The sequence below is a fragment of the Bufo bufo genome, chromosome 10 (genome assembly GCF_905171765.1).
Source record: "Bufo bufo chromosome 10, aBufBuf1.1, whole genome shotgun sequence".
Taxonomy (NCBI): Eukaryota; Metazoa; Chordata; class Amphibia; order Anura; family Bufonidae; genus Bufo; species Bufo bufo.
The window spans coordinates 34571712-34585129 of NC_053398.1; the positions used below are offsets into that span (position 1 = coordinate 34571712).

The 13418-nt window shown below is 44.0% G+C and overlaps 1 protein-coding gene across 3 annotated transcripts in view; it reads left to right on the top strand.

The window, feature by feature from the left end:
- VWCE (von Willebrand factor C and EGF domains) overlaps positions 1 to 13418 on the top strand; it is an 88223-nt gene that overhangs the window by 14796 nt on the left and 60009 nt on the right. For all 3 annotated transcript variants that reach the window (XM_040410485.1, XM_040410484.1, XM_040410486.1), the window contains 2 exons: positions 7225 to 7314; positions 7399 to 7434. In XM_040410485.1, the coding sequence (XP_040266419.1) occupies positions 7225 to 7314; positions 7399 to 7434 (126 nt within the window). The remainder of the gene's footprint in view (positions 1 to 7224; positions 7315 to 7398; positions 7435 to 13418) is intronic.

Consider the following 13418-nt stretch of genomic DNA (forward strand, 5'->3'; position numbering starts at 1 on the left):
TGTTTGGGGTGAGCTGGACCGCAGAGTGAAGGCAAAAGGGCCAACAAGTGCTAAGCATCTCTGGGAACTCCTTCAAGACTGTTGGAAGACCATTTCAGGGGACTACCTCTTGAAGCTCATCAAGAGAATGCCAAGAGTGTGCAAAGCAGTAATCAAAGCAAAAGGTAGCTACTTTGAAGAACCTAGAATATGACATATTTTCAGTTGTTTCACACTCGTTTGTTATGTATATAATTCCACATGTGTTAATTCATAGTTTTGATGCCTTCATAGTCATGAAAATAAAGAAAACTCTTTGAATGAGAAGGTGTGTCCAAACTTTTGGTCTGTACTGTATATATATATGTGTAAAAACGGGCAGCACTCCAGGAGATAAAAAATAAAAAAATACTTTATTTACCCACAAAGGTCATGCAACGTTTCGGCTCTATACAGGAGCCTTCCTCCTGTATAGAGTCGAAACGTCGCATGACCTTTGTGGGTAAATAAAGTATTTTTCTATTTTTTATCTCCTGGAGTGCTGCCCGTTTTTACATTTTTGTTTATCTGGATTGGCTTATATCCATATTGGGCCCGTGCACCCTTTACATGTTTACACCAAGCACGGTGCTTTTTATTATATATATATATATATATATATATATATACACTGCTCAAAAAAAAAAAGGGAACACAGAAATAACACATCCTAGATCTGAATTAATTAAATATTCTTCTGAAATACTTTGTTCTTTACATAGTTGAATGTGCTGACAACAAAATCACACAAAAATTTTAAAATGGAAATCAAATTTTTCAGCCCATGGAGGTCTGGATTTGGAGTCACACTCAAAATTAAAGTGGAAAAACACACTACAGGCTGATCCAACTTTGATGTAATGTCCTTAAAACAAGTCAAAATGAGGCTCAGTAGTGTGTGTGGCCTCCACGTGCCTGTATGACCTCCATACAACGCCTGTGCATGCTCCTGATGAGGTGGCAGACGGTCTGCTGAGGGATCTCCTCCCAGACCTGGACTAAAGCATCTGCCAACTCCTGGACAGTCTGTGGTGCAACGTGACGTTGGTGGATAGAGCGAGACATGATGTCCCAGATGTGCTCAATTGGATTCAGGTCTGGGGAACGGGCGGGCCAGTCCATAGCATCAATGCCTTCGTCTTGCAAGAACTGCTGACACACTCCAGCCACATGAGGTCTAGCATTGTCTTGCATTAGGAGGAACCCAGGGCCAACCGCACCAGCATATGGTCTCACAAGGGGTCTGAGGATCTCATCTCGGTACCTAATGGCAGTCAGGCTACCTCTGGTGAGCACATGGAGGGCTGTGCGGCCCTCCAAAGAAATGCCACCTCACACCATTACTGACCCACTGCCAAACCGGTCATGCTGGAGGATTTTGCAGGCAGCAGAACGCTCTCCACAGCGTCTCAAGACTCTGTCACGTCTGTCACATGTGCTCAGTGTGAACCTGCTTTCATCTGTGAAGAGCACAGGGCGCCAGTGGCAAATTTGCCAATCTTGGTGTTCTCTGGCAAATGCCAAACGTCCTGCACGTTGTTGGGCTGTAAGCACAACCCCCACCTGTGGACGTCGGGCCCTCATATCACCCTCATGGAGTCTGTTTCTGACCATTTGAGCAGACACATGCACATTTGTGGCCTGCTGGAGGTCATTTTGCAGGGCTCTGGCAGTGCTCCTCCTGTTCCTCCTTGCACAAAGGTGGAGGTAGCGGTCCTGCTGCTGGGTTGTTGCCCTCCTACGGCCTCCTCCACGTCTCCTGATGTACTGGCCTGTCTCCTGGTAGCGCCTCCATACTCTGGACACTACGCTGACAGACACAGCAAACCTTCTTGCCACAGCTCGCATTGATGTTCCATCCTGGATAAGCTGCACTACCTGAGCCACTTGTGTGGGTTGTAGACTCCGTCTCATGCTACCACTAGAGTGAAAGCACCGCCAGCATTCAAAAGTGACCAAAACATCAGCCAGGAAGCATAGGAACTGAGAAGTGGTCTGTTGTCACCACCTGCAGAACCACTCCTTTATTGGGGGTGTCTTGCTAATTGCCTATAATTTCCACCTGTTGTCTATCCCATTTGCACAACAGCATGTGAAATTGATTGTCACTCAGTGTTGCTTCCTAAGTGGACAGTTTGATTTCACAGAAGTGTGATTGACTTGGAGTTACATTGTGTTGTTTAAGTGTTCCCTTTATTTTTTTGAGCAGTGTATATATATATATATATATATATATATATATATATATATATATATATACAGTCCTGATCAAAAGTTTAAGACCACTTGAAAAATGGCAAAAAATCATATTTTACATTGTTGGATCTTAACAAGGTTCCAAGTAGAGCTTCAACATGCAACAAGAAGAAATGAGAGTGAGACAAAACATTTTTTGAGCATTCAATTAATTGAAAAATTGAAAATAACGATTAAACTGAAACAGGCTGTTTTTCAGCTGATCAAAAGTTTAGGACCACATGCCTTTAAATGGCCAAATCTGTGCAAAGATGTGGATTCATTGTCCTTTTCTGTCAGGTAGTCACACATTGTGATGGCAAAGGCAAAAACACTCTCCCTTTTTGAACGTGGTCAGTAGTGTTGATCACGAATATTCGAATTGCGAATTTTAATCGCGAATATCGGCACTTTGAGAATTCGCAAATATTTTGAATATCGCAAAATATATTCGTAATCGCGAATATTCGATTTTTAAAAAAATACCAGTTCTTAGTACCAGAGTTTTATGCGAATTTTCGCAATCAAGAAAATAATGCCTGGAGATCATGAATTCGCGAATTCTCGAATATATTTGGCGAATATTCGCCCAACTATTCGCGAAATATCGCGAATTCGAATATTGCCCCTGCCGCTCATCACTAGTGGTCAGGTTGTTGAACTGCATAAGCAGGGTCTCTCACAGCACGCCATCGCTGCTGAGGTGGGACGCAGTAAGACAGTCATTTGGAATTTCTTAAATGATCCTGACGGTTATGGAACATAAAATTCAAGTGGAAGACCCAAAAAAATTTCACCAGCACTGAGCCGGAGGATCCAATTGGCTGTCCGTCAAGACACTGGACGATCCTCGACCCAAATTAAGGCCCTTACTGGTGCTGACTGCAGCCCCATAACCATCAGATGGCATCTAAGACTGAAGGGCTTCAAAAACAAAAAACGTCTTCAAAGACCTCGTCTCCTTGAACGCCACAGAACTGCTCGTTTGGACTTTGCAAGAGAGCACCAAACATGGGACATTCAAAGGTGGAAGGAAGTTTTATTCTCTGATGAGAAAAAATTTAACCTTGATGGTCCTGATGGTTTCCAACGTTACTGGCATGACAAGCAGATCCCACCTGAGATGATTTCTACGTGCACAGTGGAGGGGGCGGCATAATGGTCTGGGGTGCTTTTTCCTTCAGTGGAACAATGGAGCTTCAGGAAGTGCAGGGGTGTCAAACGGCCGCTGGCTATGTCCAGATGTTGCAGAGAGCATTCCTCATGACTGAGGGCCCTCGTCTGTGTGGTAACGCCTGGGTTTTTCAACAGGACAACGCTACAGTACACAATGCCCGCAGGACAAGGGACTTCTTCCAGGAGAATAACATGACTCTTTTGGCCCATCCTGCGTGTTCCCCTGATCTAAATCCAATTGAGAACCTTTGGGGATGGATGGCAAGGGAAGTTTACGAAAATGGACAACAGTTCCAGACAGTAGATGGCCTTCTTGCGGCTGTCTTCACCACTTGGAGAAATGTTCCCACTCACCTCATGGAAACGCTTGTATCAAGCATGCCGAAACAAATTTTTGAAGTGATCAACAATAACGGCGGAGCTACTCATTACTGAGTTCATATTTGGAAGTTGGATTTCTGTTTTGGGGTTTTTTTTTTTTTTTTGGAGGTGTGGTCCTAAACTTTTGATCAGCTGAAAAACAGCCTGTTTCCGTTTATTCGTTGTTTTCATTAAATTGAATGCTCAAATTTTTTTTTTGTCTCACTCCCATTTCTTCTTGTTGCATGTTGAAGCTCTACTTGGAACCTTGTTAAGATCCAGCCATGCTAAATATGATTTTTTGCCATTTTTCAAGTGGTCTTAAACTTTTGATCAGGACTGTATATATATATATATATATATATATATATATATATATATACACACACACACAATTTTCAATATATTTAATTCTATGTGTATATATATATATATATATATATATATACACTGCTCAAAAAAATAAAGGGAACACTTAAACAACACAATGTAACTCCAAGTCAATCACACTTCTGTGAAATCAAACTGTCCACTTAGGAAGCAACACTGAGTGACAATCAATTTCACATGCTGTTGTGCAAATGGGATAGACAACAGGTGGAAATTATAGGCAATTAGCAAGACACCCCCAATAAAGGAGTGGTTCTGCAGGTGGTGACCACAGATCACTTCTCAGTTCCTATGCTTCCTGGCTGATGTTTTGGTCACTTTTGAATGCTGGCAGTGCTTTCACTCAAGTGGTAGCATGAGACGGAGTCTACAACCCACACAAGTGGCTCAGGTAGTGCAGCTTATCCAGGATGGCACATTAATGCCAGCTGTGGCAAGAAGGTTTGCTGTGTCTGTCAGCGTAGTGTCCAGAGCATGGAGGCGCTACCAGGAGACAGGCCAGTACATCAGGAGACGTGGAGGAGGCCGTAGGAGGGCAACAACCCAGCAGCAGGACCGCTACCTCCGCCTTTGTGCAAGGAGGAACAGAAGGAGCACTGCCAGAGCCCTGCAAAATGACCTCCAGCAGGCCACAAATGTGCATGTGTCTGCTCAAACGGTCAGAAACAGACTCCATGAGGGTGATATGAGGGCCCGACGTCCACAGGTGGGGGTTGTGCTTACAGCCCAACACCGTGCAGGACGTTTGGCATTTTCCAGAGAACACCAATATTGGCAAATTCGCCACTGGCGCCCTGTGCTCTTCACAGATGAAAGCAGGTTCACACTGAGCACATGTGACAGACGTGACAGAGTCTGGAGACGCCGTGGAGAACGTTCTGCTGCCTGCAACATCCTCCAGCATGACCGGTTTGGCATTGGGTCAGTAATGGTGTGGGGTGGCATTTCTTTGGAGGGCCGCACAGCCCTCCATGTGCTCGCCAGAGGTAGCCTGACTGCCATTAGGTACCGAGATTAGATCCTCAGACCCCTTGTGAGACCATATGCTGGTGCGGTTGGCCCTGGGTTCCTCCTAATGCAAGACAATGCTAGACCTCATGTGGCTGGAGTGTGTCAGCAGTTCCTGCAAGACGAAGGCATTGATGCTATGGACTGGCCCGCCCGTTCCCCAGACCTGAATCCAATTGAGCACATCTGGGACATCATGTCTCGCTCTATCCACCAACGTCACGTTGCACCACAGACTGTCCAGGAGTTGGCAGATGCTTTAGTCCAGGTCTGGGAAGAGATCCCTCAGGAGACCGTCCGCCACCTCATCAGAAGCATGCACAGGCATTGTAGGGAGGTCATACAGGCACGTGGAGGCCACACACACTACTGAGCCTCATTTTGACTTGTTTTAAGGACATTACATCAAAGTTGGATCAGCCTGTAGTGTGTTTTTCCACTTTAATTTTGAGGGTGACTCCAAATCCAGACCTCCATGGGTTGAAAAATTTGATTTCCATTTTTTTATTTTTGTGTGATTTTGTTGTCAGTACATTCAACTATGTAAAGAACAAAGTATTTCAGAAGAATATTTAATTAATTAGTGATCTAGGATGTGTTATTTTTGTGTTCCCTTTATTTTTTTGAGCAGTGTATATATAATATATATATTATGGTCATGCAGGTGGAATACTGGTGGAAGGAAGGTATATTTCACCCAGATTTCTCACCTGGGTGAAGTAAGTGTAATCTAGGAAGTGCTGTGGCCTGAACAAACTTAGTTGTTTAGGCAGGATTTTTTCTGAAAATACTTGGGGCCTGGATTATGCGGAACGATTGATAAGGTTGGTAGTGGGAGCAACCGTTCCCTCCCTTCCAGGCCAGCTTGTTGGTGTTCCCTGAAACACCTGAAAGCAGTTAACCTTGTTAGGTTGCTATATAAAGGGTTATGTAGCTCACTTAGGAGAGGCCTGCAAGGAGAGCACATGGTGCTAGGACTACTGAGGACCAGTGAGCAAACCACATGCCGTGGGAACGACAGCGTAACAGCTGTAGCCTAGGTGAGACAAACTCTTTATGTTAGTAGTTAGTCCTAGATGGGAAGGTTTTTGTTTTTGTGATTTGTTACTGAAATACTGGAATTCCTGGGTTCCACTAAAGAAAGCATGTGTTGATTTAAACCTCATGAAACTGGATCCTAATAAAAGTGACATGGACTTTATGCCATCTGTACCTCTGTGAGTGTTCGTAACCATACGCTACCCCCCACAGGCTTACAATATATAATTGCTGTTTGCTCATTTTGTAATAAAAGTAATTTTATTTCAATTGGCCTTTATTAAAAATGTTCAGACCTTTTTTAGGTACAGGGGTTAAAAAATCAGTCTACATTGTATCACTTCTAAGTCCCAGACATCATATGTGAAACCTTATCTTTGATCTCCTCACCTTATAAACACTAATTGAATCCATATTCTCATCAGTTTCATAAGAGTTTAGCGATAATGAATGTTTATGAGGTCAGGAGATCAAATATATGGATTAACATAAGCCATCAACTGACAAATAACAGGACTGATAAATGAGACTCTGCAAACAGACAGATTTTTTTTTTTTAACCCTTGTATCTCAAACATGGCTGAACACTTTTCATAAAGACCAATTGAAAAATTAATTTTAGCGCAAAATTAGTAAAAGGCAGCCATAAAAAAATTGCCTAAAGTTGTCCATAACCTTTAATGTGTGGCCACCTTAATATGTATACATAGAGGGTGTGGGGGAGGAGGGGGATGCAACTGCATTTTTTCTGTCTCTGTGTGTGTGTGAGAGTTGATGGGGTGGAGGGGGAGATAAAAGGAGACATCTGACTGGTTCACAGTGCTGAGCTCGGCACTAGCATCACACCAGGGTAAGCCCACCCACTCAGCGGGCCAGGAAGGAAAGAAGTGGTCATTTCCAAAGTATATGCAGAAGAATAGAAAGACTCAAAACATAGATTAGACCAAAATTTGCATTCTTAGATCATCAAAATAACAGTGACTTATTTTTATCCTGTAGCTCTGTGTGCTTACGGCTGTGGCAGCGGGTTCTGTATCGCCCCCAATGTGTGTTCCTGCAGAGATGGCCATCAAGGCATCACCTGTACTGGTAATGAATGTATTACTTATACCAACGTGTATTCTGTCTAGCCACTAAGCAGACCAAAACCTTTAAAGTAATGTCTCATTTCAGATCATTATATCATTGAACGGGAACTGGAAGATAAAGGTATGTGGCACACCTAAAATAGTGAAAAATAGGAACTCCCATCTAAAAAAACTGTATAGAAACTATAATGTTAGATTATTGTTTGCATGGACACGTGTAAGAAGGCTTGGTTGGCCAGCCTAAGCGCTGCTTCCTGATCCACCACTAATCCAGTAACTATCAAAAGTGATTTCAATAAGGTTCTTTATACATGGTAGCTCAAATACAAAAAGTAAAAATGGGAAAAAGGTGGAATATACATGTTAATTATATATATATATATATATATATATATATATATATATATATATAAAAAACACATAATAGGAAAAAAAGAGAACATGAACACCAATTATAGGTGCAAGAAATACCCACGGCCCAACCAGCTATATGTTAGGAGGCAAGTAAGTTGTCCAATATGACATGGTGCTGCAATATCCAAAAAGAAGAACCACAGAGCAAAGAAAAATATGTGAAAAATCTATTTTAGTTATAGATACAAGAAAATGAGGTCCCTTAAAGAGGACCTTTCACTAGAATAAAAAATGTAAACTTAGTATACAGACATGGAGAGCGGTGCCCAGGGATCTCCCTGCACTTACTATTATCCCTGGGCGCGGCTCCGTTCTACCGGTATAGGCCCCCGTAGCTTCATAGTTAGGCTCCACTGGGTGAAGCCTGCCGGCGTCTCCTTCTCCCAGGCTGTAGCGCTGGCCAAACGCAGCGCTCAGCTCATAGCCTGAGAGAAAAAAACACCTCTCAGGCTATGAGCTGAGCGCTGCGATTGGCCAGCGCTACAGCCTGGGAGAAGGAGACGCCGGCAGGCTCCACCCAGTTGAGCCGAACATATGAAGATACCGGAGCCTATACCAGGTGAAAGGAGCGGCGCCCAGGGATAATAGTAAGTGCAGGGAGATCACTGGGCGCCGCTCTCCATGTCTGTATGCTTAGTTTACATTTTCTATTCTAGTGAAAGGTCCTCTTTAAGGCCTAGTTCACACAATCTTTTTTCTTTTGCGAGTGTACGGGATGTTTTTTTGTGTTCCGTGTACAGAACCTTTCATTTTAATGGTTCCGCAAAAAAAACGGAATGTACTCTGTATGCATTCCGTTTCTCTCCTTGGGAGAACTACAGGCGGTCGCGCAGGAGGCTCGGGCCTCTTCGGCGCCCGGACCGGATGGGCTCCCGTATGGCATATACAAGAGCCACGCGGGGGTCCTCCTGCCCGGGCTGCTACAGGTCCTGAATGAATCTAGTAAAGGTGGAAAGCTGCCCCCGTCTTTGACGGAGGCAACTATCACGCTTATTCTGAAAAAGGGGAAAAATGGAAATAAAGTTGAAGCCTACCGCCCTATATCACTGCTCAATGCAGATTATAAAATAATTGCAAAAGTTCTGGCCAACAGGCTAAAAAAAGTAATAGCTGGCCTAGTTCATACAGATCAGACAGGGTTTATCCCCGGGCGACAGATCCAGACCAATATACGTCGAACCATTCTCAATATCCAGATTTGGGGGGGGAGAGGACCGCTCCATCCTCTCTTTGGACGCCGCTAAGGCATTTGACCGGGTGGAGTGGTCCTTCCTCTGGCGGGTCATGCATAGGATGAACCTGGGTCAAAAATTTATTGCATGGGTCAAATTGCTATATAGTGGGCCGACGGCCAGAATTAATATTAATGGGGGTCTTACCCCTGCCTTTTCCCTAAGGCGGGGGACACGACAGGGGTGCCCACTCTCTCCACTCCTCTTTTCAATCTTTATGGAACCGCTTGCTTGTAGGATACGGGCCGAGCCTAGTATCGTGGGATTCGGTGGCAGGGGGATGGACGACAAGATCTGCCTGTATGCAGATGACGTATTGCTCTATCTGAATGACGGGTGGCGAAGCGTCCCTGCCGTTATGCGAATAATAGAGGAGTTTGGTAGCGTCGCCGGGTATGAGATTAATTGGGCAAAGTCCGTCCTCTTCCCCCTTAACCGGATGCCTCCCGTAGGCGGCCTCAAGGTCAGAATCATTGCCCCAACGGACCACCTAGAATATCTAGGGATAAAAATTGGTAGTACCATTGGGGATTACAACTCATTAAACATCACTCCCCTAGTGGGGAAAATAAGGGAGAAGATTAGGGTTTGGCAGAAACTCCCGCTTTCCCAGATCAACATGATTGCGCTGATTAAAATGGTGCTGTTGCCCTGGATATTATATACGGTCAGCTCTTGCCCTGCTTGGATTGAAGATAGTGTTTTTAATCTGATTGATCGATTGATTAATGACCTGATATGGGGCAGGAAAAGGGTCCGCATTAAGCTACAATATTTACGACTGGCTGTAAGTAATGGTGGCCTTGGCCTGCCTCATTTTCAGAGTTATTACCTGTGCTCACAACTACAGTGGTGTATCAATATGGGGGATGGAGTATTAATAGCTCATATTATAGGAGAATGTCAGCAGTCCACATATAACATATTTAGCATATTGGAATCCGGACTCCTGCAGCGTATGGACCAGTCTTGTCCTATTGGTTCAGCGCTGCAGAAGGTCTGGAATAAAACCAAGGAACTTTCCCAGGCTCCTCAAATTTTGGAGTTTACTCCGCTATGGGACAACCCTGCACTAACAGAGTTTTTTGCCCTTAATGAAAAGGAATATTGGACTCGGAGAGGCATTACGCTATTTTCACATATATGCACCAAAGGGAAAATTAAACCGATAGGGGAAATGTTTCCTCATACATCAATTACAGCATTAGAACATTATAGATATTTTCAATTACAACATGCATTCGCATGCACGCTTAAAAAAATGCACTGGGAAACAAGCACCCAGAGATTCTCACTATTTTGTTATAACACAGTTGGGAAAAAAGTTAGGGTCTCACTACTTTATAGGAGATTTATAGAGGAATTAAGCACGCTCACTAAATTCAAAAGTGTAGATAAATGGAACGCAGATATAGGGGAATGTAATTCTTCACAATGGCGGGAAATATATCAAAATATTAAAAAGGCCTCCCTCTCACGACAGCACCGTTTGACTCAATTTAAAATAATACACCGATTATATGTTACTCCGAGTCTCCTATCCAAAATATACAGTAATAAGGGACAAGAATTCAGTTGCTTGAAATGCTCTCTTGCAGCCGCAGGGTATGTACATATGTTGTGGGACTGCCCAGTTATTAAGAACTTTTGGGATAGTATATTTCAAGAGTTGGTGGCACTAACTGGGAACAACCCCCCTCTAACTGCTCAAGTAGCGATACTTGGACTGCTTCCCCATCAATACAAAAATAAAACTCCTAAAAGTGAGCAGGGCTACTGGCTGAAGGGACTTCTATTGGCCAAGGTAATAATTCTGAGGCATTGGGTGAAAGATAGTCCACCAACAAAATATGAATGGCAACGCTTGATGGCAAGAGTAACAGATTTTGAATGTATGAAACGGCGAGGGGTGAAATTCACAACAGGAATAGGTGTATAGATAGGAGATATGATTGAAAGAGATCCATTACCGGACTGGAACTGATGACCCACCACTTCGTACTTCTTAAATTTAACCTCCCACATCAACAAATAAATTTTCAATAATCTTTAAATAACAAAATAGAATTATAATTCGCAAAAATCAAATAGGAATTGGTCCTATGATTGTCTGGGAAATACCCTCTTAGAGGGGTGTGAGCAGCCCGCCGCCCCTTGTCGTGGCGGCCGTACCAGGCCAGGTACGTTGGGGGGGGGGGGGGGGATGGGTGAGGGGGGGAGCTTTTGGGGGGGGGGCGGTTTTCTACTTTGATATGAGTGACAGAGAATTGGGATTAAACCGGAGTGTTTTTTTTTTATATTGAAGTCTATATGTATATATACACAGCTCGCTATCAAGGGAAATACTGCATAAATGTATCTGTCGTGTGTACCCATTCTCTGTGACCAGATACTTTTTTTATATTGCTTTGTTCTAAGAAAAAAATTAATAAAGATATTTAAAAAAAAAAAAGATAGAACACGTCCTATTATTGCCCGCAAATCACGTTCTGTGGCTCCATTCAAGTCAATGGGTCCACAAAAAAACAGAACACATATGGAATGTACTCCATATGTCTTCCGTATCCGTTCCGTTTTTGCGGAACGATCTATTGAAAATTTTATGCCCAGCCAAATTTTTTCTATGTAATTACTGTATACTGTATATGCCATACGGAAAAACGGAACAGAAACAGAAACAACGGAAACAAAAAACTGAACAACCGATCCGTGAAAAACGGACCGCAAAAAACTATAAAAGCCATACGTTCGTGTGAACTAGACCTAAGTCTGGGTCCACTGGTACCCCCACACATATCACATACTCCCCAGCTTCTTAAGGACTTCTTATGTAGGACAACATGATTTTAAACAGCCTTTGTGTGTTAGGCCTATCACCCAGTTAAGCCAATACTCTCTGCTCTGCACCTATGATGGGCAATCACCCCGAAACAGCTGTCCGCAGATGAGATGCTGGTTTATTTAATATCCGACTTAATATCTCAAGGCCTGTTTAAAGGTTCAAACATTGACTTATAGGATATCTGCCTTACATCTAGTGGCATTAGAGGCAGAGCTTGTTAAGAGCTCATTTCCATCCCTTTCTTTCCAGAATTCCAGAGGAGCATGTATGGCCTATAAGTCTCCTCACACCGATTAAGGCTCTCACTTCCTAAGGAGAGATATTACACCCCAATTCCTAGCATTTGCAATGGTCTGAGTTCTGTGACTGATACCCAGGGCCAGTGCAAGGATTTTTGCCAATTCAAGCGAAGCTACATTTTGCCCCCCCCACCGCAGCTCACCTGGCCCTGGTCCTGTCTGCAGCAGCTGGCTTCTCCTCTGTGTGGTCCTGGTATTTTCACTCTGCTTCAGACAATCGCTGGTTTGAGGACTGTATTTTTTGCCCTATAAGACCCACCGGCCCATAAGACACGCCTAGGTTTTAGAGGAGGATAATAAGAAAAAAATATTTTCCATTACACCTCAGGTCAGACCAGCAATCAGACCCCCAATGTTAATTAAACTTCAGCTCACAGCCCTAATCAGACCCCCAATGTTAATCAGACCTCAGATCAGACCCCCAATGCCTCAGATCAGTCCCCCATGTGTCACGACTGTGACTGATCCAGACAGGTCTGGGAGGAGAAGGTCGCAGCGACTTGCTACTCGCGATAGCTTGTGAGTTTGCTCCGTGGTTCAGGGTATGTCATCTGGGTTTTGCCTTGTGAACCTTTTTGTCCTGACTGGGAGTTTGTAGGCATCCTTCTCAGGTGAGTCCTGTCTGCCACTCCCAGCTACTATATTAGTTTCACTTTCACTTGCAGTCATTGCCAGATATAGTCCTTACTACCAGTGCTACTCTGACCTTGGAAGGAGATCGTTTGATGGTGTTGCTGTGGAGCTCTTGTCCGGCGTGGACTGTCGTGTTTGGGATCGCCTTCTCTGCTCGTGACTGGATAAGTCTATCACTGCCATAGTTTGTTTGTTGCTGCCTTCCCCTGTTGTTTTCCTAGACGTGAGTGATGGTGACTAGCGCTCCCATCGGCCTTTCCCCAGTCCAGTCTAGTTAGGGCGACTGAGGGTTTTAGGCATCCTGCTCGCCGCACGGGTTCACACCCCGTCTAGGGTATCAGGGCAGACAGGTGCCAGCTGAGGGTTAGTCAGGGGTGGCCATTCTATTTCCCATCCGTAGATAAGGGTCCCCCTTCCCCTCTGTCTGGTGCGACACGACTGCTGCTGGGATAGCGGTCGTGACAGTATATCTGGCCTTTTAAAAAAAAATGTGACCTTTCTTTCTTTTTTTTTTTTTTTTTTTTTCTGCTTGCTGTTTTGCTTTGTATTTTGTCTGTTCCACTATGGATCCGGTTTCGGTTTTGGCGAAACAATTACAGGGGTTATCCCTTGAAGTGGCAGGATTAAAAGCAACAGTGCTGCAGCAGCAATCCTTGGGTTCCACCGTTGCTATGGGTAACCAAGG